This window comes from Haplochromis burtoni, unplaced genomic scaffold (assembly GCF_018398535.1).
Source record: "Haplochromis burtoni strain Fernald_Lab_line unplaced genomic scaffold, NCSU_Asbu1 Contig_45, whole genome shotgun sequence".
In the NCBI taxonomy this organism is placed as follows: Eukaryota; Metazoa; Chordata; class Actinopteri; order Cichliformes; family Cichlidae; genus Haplochromis; species Haplochromis burtoni.
The window spans coordinates 519,763-535,470 of NW_024582406.1; the positions used below are offsets into that span (position 1 = coordinate 519,763).

Genomic DNA, 15,708 nt, shown 5'->3' on the forward strand with positions numbered 1-15,708 from the left:
CACATGCAAAATTTGCCTTTTGCTATATTAGGATAGTCTTGGATTTGATTGTAGACATAGGTAAAAATCAATGAAATAGCAAAAGCTTGAGAGAGGGAGGCAGGGAGGGAGGGATGTGATGGAGAGAGATGAGGGAGGGGGTGCAGGAATATGAGTGTGTATGCATTTTTAAGGCGGTCTTTCTGTTGCAAGAAGAAGGGGAAAAAAACAGTAGTCCAACAGGAAAACGAATGAGTCGAGCTACTGATGAAGGCATGCAAATGCAATTTAGTGACGGAAACTGACGTCTGAAAGCTTCGCGTGCTGATGGAGGCTCGTGCGAGGGCAATGTGTTTAATTTTACTTCGAGATAGGTGGAATCACCTAAGCGGTGTGTGAAAGAGGGGGGGAGAGAGAGAGCGAGAGGCGAGGGAACAAGAGGGGAGGGGGCGGGGGTGTATGGACCTCGCTGGTTACGGGACCCACAGGCACCCCGATTGTGCTCCGCTCTCATCATTTTTTGGAGGTGAGGACAAAAGAAAAAAGGGGGGATCGGAAGAAAGGCCCGGGATCTAAGTGTCGTGACGGGGCCCCCGACTTCGCCGCCGCTGGTCGGGGTTGTCTGGACTCAAAAGCGCTGAGGGAAAAGCGGCGGAGGAGTCGACTCTAGACTGGGGTTTCCTGCCACAGCAGCGGGATTGTCACAAAACAGCCTTTCACTCTTCGAGGGGCCTGTATTGCTACGTTTTCAGGTATCTACAGTGTGTTAGCTAGCCTGTCTCTGAGTGACTTGCCTCTCCCTGGCAAACGTTAGCTCTGTTTATTCAAGAAAAATATCTGGCTGCGTGACGGCAATTTTTCTGTTGCAGTGCCCACACCAGGTCTCTTATTTATGCTAGCTAACCCATTTACTCACAGCCCCACTGAATAATGTGAGGGGGGAACATCTGCACCTAATCACTTCTCTTTTTGTGGCTAAACGCTGCTTGGCTGCCCCTGTTCCTTTAGCCTGCTGTAACTACTCTTTTGTGCAGGGTCTTAAATGCAAGAAACGCAAATTAGCTGCCTTGCTACAATGCTAACTGGAGGTTCTAGCTTAGCTAGCTCTCAACATATGCGGCTAGCTTACAATTTTATTATGCAGCATTTGAGGTATTGTTGCTAACGCTAACCTAAAGGAGCTAAAAAGAAAAAAAAGAGGCAGCACTACAAGGCTAATTGTAATGCGTATACCTTGCTACTGGCTAATATAGCCACTAAGGTTGTGGTGCAAAAGCCTGTGTTTTGTTGATGGCAGTCTGAGACGACAAATTGTCCAGATAAAACGGAGCTAGCGTTTGATAATTATCTGCAAAAACATTGCGTCTGCGTATCAATTAGGCAGCCATGCAGCTGATTGACTTGCTGACAGACTGCACTGAGCCAGTTTTTATTATTGCTGCTGCTGCACTGCTCTCTGTGTTATGAATGCTGCCGCCTGGTCGTGCTCGGCGAGCTGCTTTGATTAATTAATAATCTGTCCATAACCTAAGCGTGAGCTCACAGGAGGATGGAAACCAAGTGTCTCCACCTAACTTTAGCTGTTGCTCTGCATCGCCGGTGTACCTTAACTGTGACCCTCGGAGCATTTGATCAGACCTGTTTGATGGTGCTGTGTGGTTTGACTCAGTCCGATTGACACGGTGTGATCGGTTTGTTTTGCAACCTCACATGGTCCCTGCTCATTGTCATGTTTTGCTTGCAGCTTCTAGTGATGCCCAATAATGTTGCTCAGTTAAACTCCCCACAGTGGGAGAAGCCACCCAAAGTTGTTTTAGGGCCATTAACAATTTTACAGTGTATTAGAGACATACAATTGAGGCTTATGTCACACATGACAATTAAAGGCACTAACCCCATAAAGGTGGCATCGTCCCTTTAATTATCACCCATAACAATTAAATCCTTTAAAAACAAGTTAAGCACATTAAGGTTAATGGTCTCCTTTTCTCATTTTAAAAAGAGGACAGATGGACTGCTTCTGTCTTGACTCCACAGGGTTGGTTGTTTACCTGTGAGGATGAGTATTTTGTTGCCTCACTCAGAGACTGTTGATTGCCCTCCTTTCAGCCACCAAGTCTGTTTATCAGTCACAAGAGACGCCTTAAGCATGCATTGTTAAAGTGTGGACCAAAGTAAAAGCTGTACTCGCAGAGAATGATAAAAGAGAAGCGACGATACGAGACCAGAAAGCCTTTTAAGTAGAGAAGACTGAAGTTGAATGAGATTGCTTGTGCAACATTAAGTCAGGTTTAGATTATTGCCCTTTTTTGCAAATGCATTTGCAATAGTGCAGTGTAATATTTATGCGGCTGACTGGAAAATAAAGTGCACTTATGAGAAATGCTGAGATAATATGTGACCCCAGATCAATCATTTGAAAATAAAGTATGAGGGTTTTTTTTTGTTAGTGTTACGTATATGTTGTAAATACCACTGAGTCGTTGCAGTTAATTAATTAATAAAGTAATATATGCAATATATAAGTATAAAACTGTCAATTAGCCCAAAATGCACTTTGCTATTGCCCTGTGAGCACAGTCAGTGGACAACAGAGCTTTAGCAGGGGGTATATTTAATAAATGTTGGCGCATTACATCTGCACGAATTTGATTTGTCTTTTCTTTTTTTTTTGACAACAGGTTTTTTTCTGGTCAGCAGTTCATGGGAAATGAACACATCTGCATGGAAATACTGAAGAGAAACAGAAAACAGGAGCATGAATTGACTCAACCTGAAGTGGAATAAATGGATTACCCTCCTTTTGGAAAACTGTTGCCATGGAACTAGGTAGAATTAAATGATGGTTGACAGAAAAAAACAAAGGTAAGATGGCTAAGTGCTGAAGACACAGGAAAGCATCAAGATGTGTGGAGGCAAGGAGAGAACGGTCACTATATAGGGATCAAATACTTCTACAGTCCAGATGATTGCATGCAGTTGCAAAAAACTAAAAAAGGAAACCGGCATCCAAAAAGGAGAGACCGAGAAAACGAACGCCTGAAAAAGAGTTGGACTCTGTATCCAAGAGCCGATGTGAATATATCCATGGAGCGTTCGCCTCTGGGATGATGTTGAGTGAGGGTCTTGATTCAGACCACTTGATTCCATTACTGGAGTTTTTGTCTCACACAGGTGTGAGTCAAGTCCCAGCAGTCTTACACGCTTTGACGAACTGAAGGATCGCCGCGACTGAGCACAATCTCGATGGTTTTAATGAGATATTTTTTTGTTTTTTTGTTTTTTTCCATTTTGCAAGACCGTGTTGGATCGTAACACCGTTTAAACCCAGAAATAACTCTGCCTGCTTGAGCTGTTATTAGTGTGGAGTTCATATGCGTAAAGACATTTAAGGTTGAAAAACTCACATGGTGATGTGGCAATCATCCATATCTTTTGCCTGTTCGGTGCCAAACTGCTTCAGCTTCATGGGAATGACTGCTCATTTTTAATCTTCTTATTTTTTTTGAAGTAGAAAGCTGCTTCACGACATAAATCTTAAAGAAGAATCTGTTTTCTAAGACCCAGCTGTTAAGTGAACATTTTCCCCTGTTGGAAAGTACACGTTCACATTTAAAAAGTACAGTTTTTGCAGTTTGACCTTTTTCCAAAACTGGAGATGTCATCCTAAGTTTAACCTCCCGATCCACTGCTGGCACTACAAAAGTGATTATTACAGCTGCAATATATACATATATGTATGTGTGTATGTATTGCTTTGCTCTTTGGTGGATTTCAAAAGCATTTCTTTCTTTTCCTGACAGGCCGTAGACTCTCTCTTTGTCATTTATTCATACTGTCATAAGCCTTCCAGTTTCTGATCGGAATCATTCCCTGATATAAACACTAACAGATATTTTAGTTTTCTGAACAATGCAGAATTTTCCTAACAGTCCAGTTCCCCCCTCTCTCCCCCCTGGGTTCAGTGGGAGGGGTGGAGGCGTACCTCCCTATCCCCCACAGCCAGCAGAGCCCCAGATATCCCCGAGGATGACAGATGATTATGCAGGGATGCAACAGCAGAGCCTGCACAGAGGCCATCACCACCCAAGTCAAGCCAGCCACATGCTTGTTTACAGTGCTAGAAACAGAGGAGCTGTGGAGCCAACACCAACACAGGGTAACATTCACAGTGGCAGCAGTAATAACCCTTACAGGAAAGAGACCATGGATTACTATTTTCCAGTGGGTGGAAAGGACAGGCACAGAAGGGGAGGTATGGGCTACGGGGCAGGTTTTGGGTACCCCAATATTGATGGACATATACCTCACCAGTACCGGCATCCCGGATCTAGCTCTGCACCGTCATCTGGCCTGATGTCGCCATATCCAGTAGACTATGCCTCTAGTGCTGGTTCAGGAGGAGGTACTGGAGCGTTCTCTCCCTCTCATCAGTATAATATGAGTCAGAACCCTGCAATGCAGCCAGTGCCAGGTTCTCAGATGCAGCACCGCCAGCATGGGCAAACCTTCCCAGCTATCCATCATGGACAGCAGCATAGGAGCTATCCACACTCTGGACATAGAATGACCCATCAGTACCCGCACTACTCTCCCCAGGGTGGCGCATCCACGGGGTCATCAGGAATGTACAGCCCCCCTCCACAGAGATATCTCGACGGGGCTGCCAGTGCTGGGTTCGATCCCAAAGTCAACAGTTCTCCCAGTGTCAACTCCAGTTCAAACTCAGTCTCCAGTTCAGTTGCTGCTAACAATGTGGGGCCAATGGAGAATGTTCAACAAAGTTACCATGCTTCAAATTATCCTGGATATTCCCCACAGACACATTCACTTCACAAGCAAGCCACACTACAGCACCGCAACTCGCAGCACAATTTAGGGATAGGTTATGACACACCTCTCAAGATGCAGGGCCAGTCTCCAGGCTCTGTATATGCTAAACATCATCAGGCCTCCAATCCCAGTATACCTCAGCCAGCATCCCAAGAAATAACCAAATCTCCAATGCATCCCAATGCGCAACAAACTCAAATTAACCAAAACTTTAGCCCAATTTCCAATCCCTCTCCAGCTGCATCGGCAGTGCACTCCCCCAGCTGTAGCTCCTCTCCTTCCCCTTTGATGGGTGTCTCAGAGGCACATGGAACCCCCTCAGGTCATGGTCCTTCACATCCTCCTACATCAAACCCTCGTAGCAGCCACGGTCATGGTAGATTACTGCAGACTATGCCTCAGTTAAGTCCCACACCCAACTCTAATAGCAGCATCAGTAGTTGTGGTAGCAGTGGCAGTCATAAACCTCACAGCATGAGTGCAGCCGGAGGGAGCAATCTCCCTCCAACAGGCCGCAGTAAAATGGGGCTAGGCACGGGAATTGGATCCCGAGACGAAGGTTCTTCTGTTTATTCATCCTCTTCAGTTGACAAAATGCAGGATGCCGGCTTGAATAGTCTTAATGCCTTGAGCTCACAAGTAGCCAATTTACCAAACACAGTTCAGCACATGGTCCTTACTGACACAGTGCTTTCACCTAAGAAGAAAGAAAGCGGGCAGATGCAACAGGCGACGTATAGCGTGCTCCCATCACAGCCGAGGAGTCGCAATGCAAGCGCAGCCTCAAGCACCAGCACGGTCAAAGATGGAAGTGCAGTAGGGGCCGGAGATGGAGCCAGCATAGATGTCGGGGTGGATGAAGACTCCTCATTGTTGTCAGTTGAAGGCTCCTCAGGGACCAAGGTGGAGCGAGAGGAGCAGTTTTCTGAGGGGGAACATGGGAGAGTGAGGCAGATGAGCGGTGCAAGCAGTGGATCTGAAGCAGCTGGCTCTCACCCTCAGTCACAGAGCCAAAGCCAACCACAGACTGGACAAACATCAAATGTCAAAGTAGTCACCTCTGATTCATCAAAGGATCCAGTTGCCTCTGAAGCGAAGGCAAATGAAGCTCATATTCCTGCTTCATCGTCATCTCCATCCTTTGTGTATCAGTCGTCAGAGACTGGCCCAAGCTCACATCCAATGCCTCCAGTTTCCTCATCCCCCTCATCCACTTCCTCCAGTATTCCCCCTCAGCCAAACTGTGTCCCAGAGTCTGGGGCAGCATACAATGACCGCAGAGGTGGCAATAAGAAGACACTAGAAATTAAAAATGAAGTCATTAAAAACGAAAGCGACGGTGTAGCTGATAAAACCGTGAAAGGCAGCAGCCAAATGCAGCGGGATGGCGAAGTCGATACACAAAATGGACAGGACAAAGAGAATAGGGTTCACTCCACATCCAGATTACACAGTAACGAGAGGGAAGAAAAGCACACGTCTGAGGAGCAGCAGAACGCCAGTAGTGTTGGAGTGATTGTTTCCGCTCGGTCTGAGGGAAGTCTGACAGAAAAAAGCAAGAATCCCCAGGACAACTGTATAGAAGAGAAACACTCACACTCTTATTTAAGAGAGTCGAGCAGTCATAATGGCGATGAAGGCGTAGACCTCAGTCTGTATTCATCCCATTACCAGAAATCAAACTTCGGACGGCCTCATAATCCTTCCCAGTCTGGCCCGCATAAGTATGGCTACCCTGAATCAACATATGGCTCAGATTTATCCTTGAAGAACAAAGGGAGGCCTGGCCCAGTGGGTGTGATGGATTCAAATCCAAGATATTTAGGATACCAACAGTCACAACCTAGTTTCGGACCTGTGCATCAGAAAGACGGTGGTTCTGTAGCAGAGGCCTTGGTGAAGCGAGGCCAGGGATCAGGGGCTAAAGGTCTCGAGGAGAATGCACAGCTTCAGCAATTCCCAAGCCTTTTGCAAGAGGTCCTTCAAGGTTACAATTTAGATCGTCGCTATGGGAGACCAGAACAGGCATTTTCTTCACATCTTCAAGTTCATCAGCAGTTTCAGTCCAGACACCCATCATATGGCATGGCTGAAGGTATGAGAATGCAGAGTGGAGTAACTGAGGGTTCAGCTCAAATGGGTAGCGCTGGAAAACCCCAAAGCCAGCGGCATGGAAGCGAGCCTGATTTTACCACAGAGCCTCAGTCCTCAGTGAAGTCAGAAATGTCAAACGCTAAGATTATGCAAAATGCTGAGAAAACAGAGGTGGGTGTGTCCCAGGGCCATTTACCACAGGCCGAGTCTCAGCAAGCAGCAACAAAACACATAAACTTAGCTGACTACTCTCTACCACCAAGAAAAGCCTTATCTAATGTCTCCACTCCATCCTCTGCTGTGCAGGAGCTCCTTTTGCAAGAGCCAGAGCCACTAACCGGCAGCGGTGGTCAAACTGAGCCTCAGAAATCATCAGGCTGCATATTAGCCCCATCAGAGCGACGCTCTGTCATCTGTGATGTGTCGCCAAACCGACGCAGCACACCAGAGAGGGACAGAGAGAGCGACAGAGAGAGAGAGCGGGAGAAAAGTCAGAGTGGAGCTTCTGTGATTCAACAGCCATTTTCCTCTCCAGCAGCAGCAGCCAGTGATCTAACTAAAAAGGATACGGGAGAGAAACAAGTAATGAAAATGGAAACTGCATCAAAAGAGACTGGGGTGGAAGCTCCAAATTTGCAAACTGAGCAGCAAGGCAGTGGTGGGGCTAATGAGGCAGACACGGAGTATCATTCCAAGTCGATCCATTCATCAGTTGTAATGAATGCTGACCCCTATAGGCGAAGTAATGTTGATATTCCCCCCTTGCCTTCTCATCCTATGAACACTAATCCTTTAACTTCGCCGTCAAGGCATCAGCCGTACCTTCACGGCGTTGATCTGTCAGCTGGCAGCAGCAGCACATTTCCTGGATATCGATATGGAGATTCAAGAGAGGGCAATATGATGTCACGCAGCAATCCTCATTTTCCCTCCCATCATCCATACCACAGTCTGTCCCCTTCAGCTCAAGCTGCATCTAAGCTTCAAATGTATCCTCACCCTCACGGCCCTCCTCATCACCATGAAATGAGTGACTGGGTAAAAGCGATGAGCAGGCCCACCAAGGAGATGATGATGCAGCCCAGCTTGTCCCCTGGAAGACATAAAGTCAGCCAGTCAGAGCAGAGACAGAGGATGATCTCTCAAACTGACATGCCAAGTGAAACGCACGCTGGCAAACCTTCCCTCCATCATCAAAGCGCCTACTATGACATGAAAATGTGGGAGTCGACACACTCCGGAAGAGAAGGTGTTCGAATGATGGAGGGGGACTACTTCAGAGCGCAGCCTCCTCCTCCTCCTCCTCCTCCCCCACCACCTCCCCCTCTCCTTCCTCCAACTCCTGTTTCACACGGCCCCGTTCTGCCGCAGATGCCTCACGGCCAAAATGCCGCCGAACCTGAGGTCTCCAGAGTAGCCACAGAAGAAGCCAAACATCCCTGCCCACCTCCTCCACCCAGCTCCACCAAGTCTCCTGCTGATGTGAATTCCACCCAGCCACAGGTGCAGCATCAGACCAAAGCCGGGGGCTCCGGAGACACAAATCCGCTAATATTACGGAGGAGAGTTCGCTCTTTTATCTCTCCCATTCCCGCCAAAAGGCAACTCCAGGATGTGTCTCAACAGAGGGCCGCCACAAATTCACATCACTCTCCTGGGGCCCAGTCTGAGCTTGGCCATCACAACGAAGATGACTCATCCAGTTCAGATATTCCATGTCCCAGGCTCTCATCCCCTCTGCCAAGAGAGAGCACCTATTCCCAACCTCTGTCTCCATCCAGTGGCAACACTAAGGCTTTGCCTCCCAGAAAAGGACGCGGTTTGAAACTAGAGGCAATAGTGCAGAAAATCACACCAAATATTAAAAAGCCAGCAGGCCATACTGATGATGAGTCAAATCATTACCCAGGCTTCTCTCACTCTGAAATACCAACATTTAATGACTCGCAGGACCAAGACTTGCCACATTTCCCCAGGGTTCCAGGAGGGGACGATAGTTACATGGATGAAAGTCACTCATTAAACGACATGATTCCCTTTAGAGGGGTTGACGAAACTGGGCCTCTACCTCCATCAGCTTACCCATGCGATCCCCACCAGACGTCTCAGCCCCTCAAACAACAGGACTTTGACTTTGGATTAGGTGCTGCTGTGGCATCGGCATCTGGCGACAAGGAGGATTTTGCTTTGCTCGGACCACTGCCGCCTCCTCCGCCTCTTCCTCGCCCGGTTCAGGGTTCCCCACCTCCATCTTCGTCTGCCCTGTCAGACATTCAGCATTTCACCAACACGTACCAGCAGCTTGAGACGAGGAGAGGAGAGCAGTCTGCCGCTAACCTTCTTCGACAGAAACTTCAAGAATCTGGCATGGGATTTGATGATTATCCTGGCAGCGACTACTATGGCACCACTCCGCCCCACCACGGCCAGGCTCAAGGGCACATGCTCAACAGGCAGCATCAGATGTCCTCCGGTAGGTCCAGTCTGTCACCACAAGATTCAAAGCCGCTAGAGAGTGTTGTGCCTAAAGGCTATTTCCCATCTGGCAAGAAAAAAGGCAGGCCTGTTGGGAGTGTGAATAAACAAAAACGGGCCCAAAACCAAGTTCAAACACAAGCCAGCGCTCAGTCTCAAGTCCAAACACAGAATGCAACTTTGAGCGCTCCTCCAGCACCGGCCGTTCCAGCTACAGCTGCTCCCACAACTCCACCAACAATGCAGACTACCAGCAGCAGCAGCAGCAGCAGCAGCACAACAACAACAACAACAACAACCACAACAGCCCCGCCAGCACCCCCTCTGCCAGACAGTAAAACCACTCCTCCGCTGGCCCCACCTGTGTTAACCCAGGTAGTGAAGGTGGACGTCGAGAGCGAGGACACCCAGCCGGAGATCGAGGTCAAACCTGTGCGGCGAAGACGCAGAGGCGTCAAAGATGAAGACGAGCCCCTGGAAGCAAGAGGGCGGCAGAGGAGGAGGCGGCGAGGAGCGGCAGCGGCAACGCCCTCAGTGGCCAAAGACGATCCAGATACACCTTTAGGCGCAAATAGAGCTTTTGCAGATCCTAACAGAAAGGGCTTGTTTGTTCCCCACATACACGTGGAGAAAAAAGTACCAGAGATTGGGGCGGTGTGCACCATTGTGAACGCTGAGGAGGACAAGATGAAAGGAGAGCGCAGCGCAGTTGGAGGGAAAGCTGGTGGGAGTGGAATTGAATGCCTCCTGACCTCGGCTCTTTCCTCCCAGTTATCTAGGAGAGACAGAGAATCAGAGAAACGGGAGACGGACGAGGTGGAAACTACACTTCAGTCAGGAAAAGCACTTCCTTCATCTGGCTATGTTGTTTCAGGCCCTGTGATTACGGAGACCAATCACTCCGGCCGCCTGCTGTGTTGCCTGTGTCAGAAATGGGCAAATTACAAACACCTCGGAGATCTCTACGGGCCTTTCTACCCAGCTGAATATGCTGCAAAGCTCCCCAAGAATCAGCCCCAGGTCAGGCAATGTCAGGCAACCACAGGCACAAACAAAACAGGACCAAATTCAGACGTGAGCTCAAACCCTTTGACTACAATCCAAGACACACAAACACAAGATGCTCAGTTTACCAAGCCCTCATCTGAGAGCGACTATGCCTTCAATCTGGATTCAAACCCTGCTTCTCTTAACACTACAGTCAGAACTGCTTCTCCAGCTGGGAGGGAGGAAATGATGACGCATGTGGCTGACAAGCACAGTAACGCTGCCTCTTCTTCTTCCTCTTCCTCTTCCTCCTCCTCGTCCGCTGCCATTAAAACCTCTCTAACCTGGGATATGAATCTGGATATCAGACCTATCCCTGAGCTTAAGAGAGAGCCAGACCTTGAAACCGACCAGCAGCAGCCGCCGAAACAGCAGCCTGCAGATGAAGCTCAGCAGCGACCTCAGCACAGAAAGCTGACCTCGCATCCCCGTTTTAAAAGGAGACACAAGTCGAGTGAGGATTCCCCCAGAATGGTGCCAGCCAACAGTAAGGCCTCCCTGCCGTTCCAGCCCCCTCCACCGGCCTTGGATTCCCTGGGACCCTTGGCACAGCTGGCACAACTGCCTCAGATGCCCATGGATCCAGAGGAGCTGTGGGTCCATGAAGGATGTATAGTGTGGACCAGTGGAGTGTACCTTGTCAATGGGAGACTGTATGGCCTACAGGAAGCACTAGATGGCGGCAGAGAAACAGTGAGTTGTACATATTTGGCATTTTTGGGGTGGGGTGAGGTGGAAGGGGGAATTACAAATTTATGCTTTTTATTTAAATTTATGTAGGTTTCACTGCTTAATAAAATCACACGTATACATGCATGTTGATAAGACACCCAGTACTGCAGTGGATCATGTACTATACAGTATATCAAGTGTGCTTGCTCATCAGCTTTTTCAGATTGTATCTGTCTTTCTGTATCCGACGGTTTTTATGTATTTATATCATCTTTTCTCAGTCCTGCTCATACTGTGAGATGGTTGGCTCAACCCTGGGCTGCTATAGTAAAGGCTGTACACTTCGCTACCACTACTTATGTGCTATTGAAGCAGGTGAGTGTCTGCATTACTGCACAAGTGCACTGGAAATGGTAAAATGATGTGAAAGTCTGTTGTTGGATTAAAAAAAAAAAAAGAAAAAAGTCTATGGCAGTGTCCTTAGAGTCTTGAAATTCTGTCTGTTTGCCAGATTGCTCTCTGAATGAAGATAACTTCTCGCTGCGGTGTCCGAAGCACAAGGTAAAGAAGGAAAGGTTCGTTTTCTTTTTGTAATTCAGTGCGATATCTTACTTTTCACGTCCAAATCGGTGCCTGAACCCTTCATTTCTTTCAGGATCTTCAGTCTTCTTTAATTCACACTTTTTGTCTCGTCCTGTTTTTGTTTTTTTCCCCCAACCTTCCCTTCTTTCAGTTTACCCAGAGCATCCGGCCTGCCAAGTCAGTGTACCTGGAGCAGTCAGAGAGAGGCTGAGAGAAACAGGGAGGAGGAAGAGACACAGGAGTCTGGGAGCTGTAAGTTTACAGCTGTATATGTAAGATAGAGTAGTGTGCAAAAGTCTTGAGCTATGGATAAATGGATGCAATGCAATACAGTCCGACCACTTTTATTCTTCTTCTATTCAAAGCTTTTCTTTGGACGATGGTCGCCTTTTCTCTGTTCTTTTGATTTATTTCCTTCTTTCTTTGTTCCATTTCCTAAAGCACAAACTGCACACCACCCTGAGTTTATGACTAATACCTCATCACCTTGTTGATGTTTCAAAAAATACTTTTGCACAGATTGCACTTTTTAGCAACAGGCTGCTAGTAACAGAGTGCCCAAAAATACATTTTAAAAATTGCCTTTTTTAATGTCTGAATGGTTCATAGGTCAGTGTTAAGTGCCTTAAACACAAAAAAAACCCATTTGTCTGAATAATCAGGCACAAGAACTGCAATGAATATGAGTAAATAAAACCAGCCAATGCTCAAGAACACTTTAAAAAATTAGTCTGTCTCCTTAAACGCAAAATTCAAAGAAAATACAGCGATACTGTTTACTTTTCTTAAAATGATTTTCATCCTTTCAAACGTTGTCAGATCTCATCCAAAACCATTTACATGTTTACTTGTTTCTTTTAAAAAAAGCCTCTTAACCCTTTAAGACCGGTCTTTGCAAAAATTGCATAAAAAGCACTTGCAGCAGCAAAAACATAATATTCCAGAAACACGCTTTGCCGATCTGATCAGCTGTTCGTAACACTTCCTGCGTTGGAAAAGGGCGTCAGCGCGAACTATTGCATGTCCGCCATTACCTTCCCGAAACCGGAAGTAGGTTTCTTTTTTTTAACCTCCAGGGCCTTATAAGCCTATGCTGCTGTTTTTAAAAGTCATGTTTGACTTTTTGCTTTTCTGTATAGTTTCTGGGATGCTTAGAAATCAAATTGCACTGCTTTAAATAGTTTATTTTGATGCACATGCTGTTTTTTTTTTTTTTTGCAAATTTGCATTATAATATTTATTTTCGTTTTTCCTGCAGTATATAAAAAATTGGACTATCTCAAAAATAAAACTATTAAGACACTCAAAATGAATTTCCTGTTGTTGGAAACTGTTTTGTGCAACTTTTTTGTATTTACATATTTGTAGTTAAATTTCTCTAACTAGAAATATATGTAAAAACAAAAACGATTTTCAATTTTTTTTTTGTAGTTTATTGCACTTTTTTGCAATTTGTGTAGTTACTATGCGCTTAATGCATACATATTATTAAAGTTTGGGCTATAATGGTTGTATTGGTGTATAGAAACTTGAAATGCTGCCAGAAATGGCACTACAGCATGTAAGAATATAGAAATAAGCTCTGGCTCTTGATTCTATGCTAGATCTTAAAGGGTCAAACCTCGTAGTTGTCACATTGTGAGCTTGTGTGCTAGGAGCAGTCATCTATATGTAATCATGTAGAAGTGGATGTTGGTGTATAATGTTACGTTGTCTCGCAACCAGCTCCAGTGTGAAAGCCTGCCTCAACAAAGGGCTTCAGTTACCACAGAAACGTTCAAACACATGCTGCGTTTTATTTTTGTTTAATTATTAAAAGATGTGGAGACACTTTTGTCTCATTAATGGATGGATTTGTTGCCTCTGGCTCGTTTATACCTTCTCTTTTCATTTAAATTCCAAAAAGCAACACAGCAGCCACTCTTTGTTGGCAGGTTTCTTCGAGTAGCATTGAGGGGAAAAAAAAATCATGTAGCTCTCGCACTCCTCCTCCTCACCTCACCTTAGTGGCTGTACTTGTGCCTGTCGCTTCCTCCCCCTCACTTCCAATCCAGCCTGTCCTCATGGAAACTGATGCCTCTCGTCTCTGTTTTGTACAACGCTGCTGGCATGCTAAGGTTTTTCGAAACTGCAACGTATCCTTTTTGCTTCATTATGCCTTTTTCTTTCTCTCCTAGGTTAGTTTGGGATAGAAGACCGAGAAATGTGAAAAAGACTGGCCTGTCATCAGCGGCTGAGGACAACAAAAGGGAATGTACAATTTCTCACCAAGATTCAGCATTATTTACATTTAAGACAATGGAGGGAGAAAAATCATTTTTTTTAGGAGAATTGTTGCTCTTTACTTAAAAGCCGGAAAAAAGAAAAAAAAACAACAACAAAAAAAACCCCCATGGACATGCAACACAGGGGCATGGAGCTACAAGAAAAGGACTACAAAGATGGAAGTGGGATGAGATAAAACATCAAGACTGACAGAGGAACTAAAGGAACTCTGCTATAAAGAACAAAAGAAACAACCTTCCTCTCTAGGCTTACTTTAATTTTCCAGTGACACCCTTAAAGTGTTTAACTCATGCTTATCATCATCATCTGTATTTTCTATTGTTTTTCTTTTGTTTGCTTTGACATATTGGGAGCAAGTTGGGTGATAAACCCAAAAAAGGAGAGAACTTTGTATCCTCTCACAATTAGTATTTTACCTTTTATGATATTAGGATGATCACAGTTATTATTTTAGTCCTCATTATTTTGTAACCTCATCAGTATTTACTCATGGAAATGAAATGGATGTATCTCATTTTATATTCAGTCTACGCATTAATTGGATTTTTTTTCCTCATTCCTGGAGAGGGGGGAACCAGAGTGATGTTGTCTGTAATGTCAGGGTCATGTTTGCCACAAAGACATTATTGCCTTGGAGAACGGACATCTGTTGCCTTTCTAAAGTCGTGTATGAGTGAGCAATTGAGTGCGTGTGGAAAAAAAGAAAAAATGCTGACTTCTGGGTCTTTGATTCCATTTTTTGGTCCTTTTGAAAAGTGTTCTTATTTTTCATCACCGGGGTTTTTACGGTACAGATAGTATTCACGAAAAATGATGGACACAGTCTTATTTTTCAAGTACAAAAAGTTCATAATGTGCAAAGAGAAGGACAGATGCTCGTAAGAGGAGCAGATAACACTATGGACTAAAGTGTGTCTGCCATCTTTAACCACGCCGGCTGGGAAAAGGTGAAGGACAGGACACTGAAGAGGTTTTATTGGTGTGGAACTGGATGCACGCGTTTGTAAGACGTTCGTGCAAAGTTACGTTCGACTGACAGACGTCAGACATTTTTGGAAGCGAACTTTGGAGAGGGTGTCATATGAACGAGGGCGAGCCTAACCAAGTACTTTTGAATGGTTTCAAACTTCTGTGACACGGCAGCATTCTAATCGGGAGATGCAAAATCCATTCAAAAGAAGCATTGCCATAAAAATTTAAAAGTGAGTCGTACATGGTGTTGTCTTTATCATTTTTTATTGTTATTCTTGTAAGAAAAAAAAGGTCAAGCTGAAAGACAGTTACACTATCAAAACCATGCTGTATTAGAAACCTGTCAATATGTATATGAATTATGAATACACTTAAAAATGCTTCACGTATGTTCCTCTTCTTATGCCTGAAATATTTGTTTTCGCATCTGTTCCTCTGGGAAATTCGCCTGTTTCAAGTTCGTCTAACATGGTTATCCCCCGATTTTTCTCTCTACTTTTATTACAAATCAGCCGTTCTATCTCTTTTATGTTCTCAGTGAGTTCTTGGAAAATAACCACATTAGTTGTAGTCATTTCTGTACACATGCACACTTCCTTTCTTGTTTCTTCTTGACTTTGGTTGACTGTGAAGGTTAGCGGCATACTGATGTAATCAGACAGGTTTTAGAAGATGTCTCAAATGGTTTGGGACTGTAATTTCTAACACCAGCAGTTGCTGGACATGGAGACTGGTCAAAAGGGGGGAAAACATGTGAACCATTGTGTG

At 45.4% G+C, this 15,708-nt stretch overlaps 1 protein-coding gene across 3 annotated transcripts; it reads left to right on the forward strand.

The window, feature by feature from the left end:
• The first annotated feature begins 152 nt into the window (after positions 1-152).
• On the forward strand, positions 153-15,325 carry tcf20 (transcription factor 20). Of its 3 annotated transcripts, none has more exons than XM_005940754.3 (6): positions 153-731; positions 2,661-11,121; positions 11,382-11,475; positions 11,612-11,675; positions 11,834-11,934; positions 13,860-15,325. In XM_005940754.3, the coding sequence occupies exons 2-6, from the start codon at positions 3,892-3,894 to the stop codon at positions 13,862-13,864; spliced, it is 7,494 nt and encodes a 2,497-aa protein (XP_005940816.1). In that variant the 5' UTR covers positions 153-731; positions 2,661-3,891; the 3' UTR covers positions 13,865-15,325. The 3 variants fall into 3 exon arrangements, with proteins under 3 accessions (XP_005940816.1, XP_005940817.1, XP_042076167.1); XM_005940755.3 differs by having other exon boundaries at positions 11,612-11,661; XM_042220233.1 differs by having other exon boundaries at positions 153-505.
• The last annotated feature ends 383 nt before the right edge of the window (positions 15,326-15,708 follow it).

Coding starts and splice junctions, on each gene's coding strand:
- tcf20 (XM_005940754.3), top strand. CDS start 3,892: ATGCAGAATTTTCCTAACAGTCCAGTTCCCCCCTCTCTCCCCCCTGGG. Junction 11,122..11,381: donor TAGATGGCGGCAGAGAAACA/GTGAGTTGTACA, acceptor ATCTTTTCTCAG/TCCTGCTCATACTGTGAGAT. Junction 11,476..11,611: donor CTTATGTGCTATTGAAGCAG/GTGAGTGTCTGC, acceptor TCTGTTTGCCAG/ATTGCTCTCTGAATGAAGAT.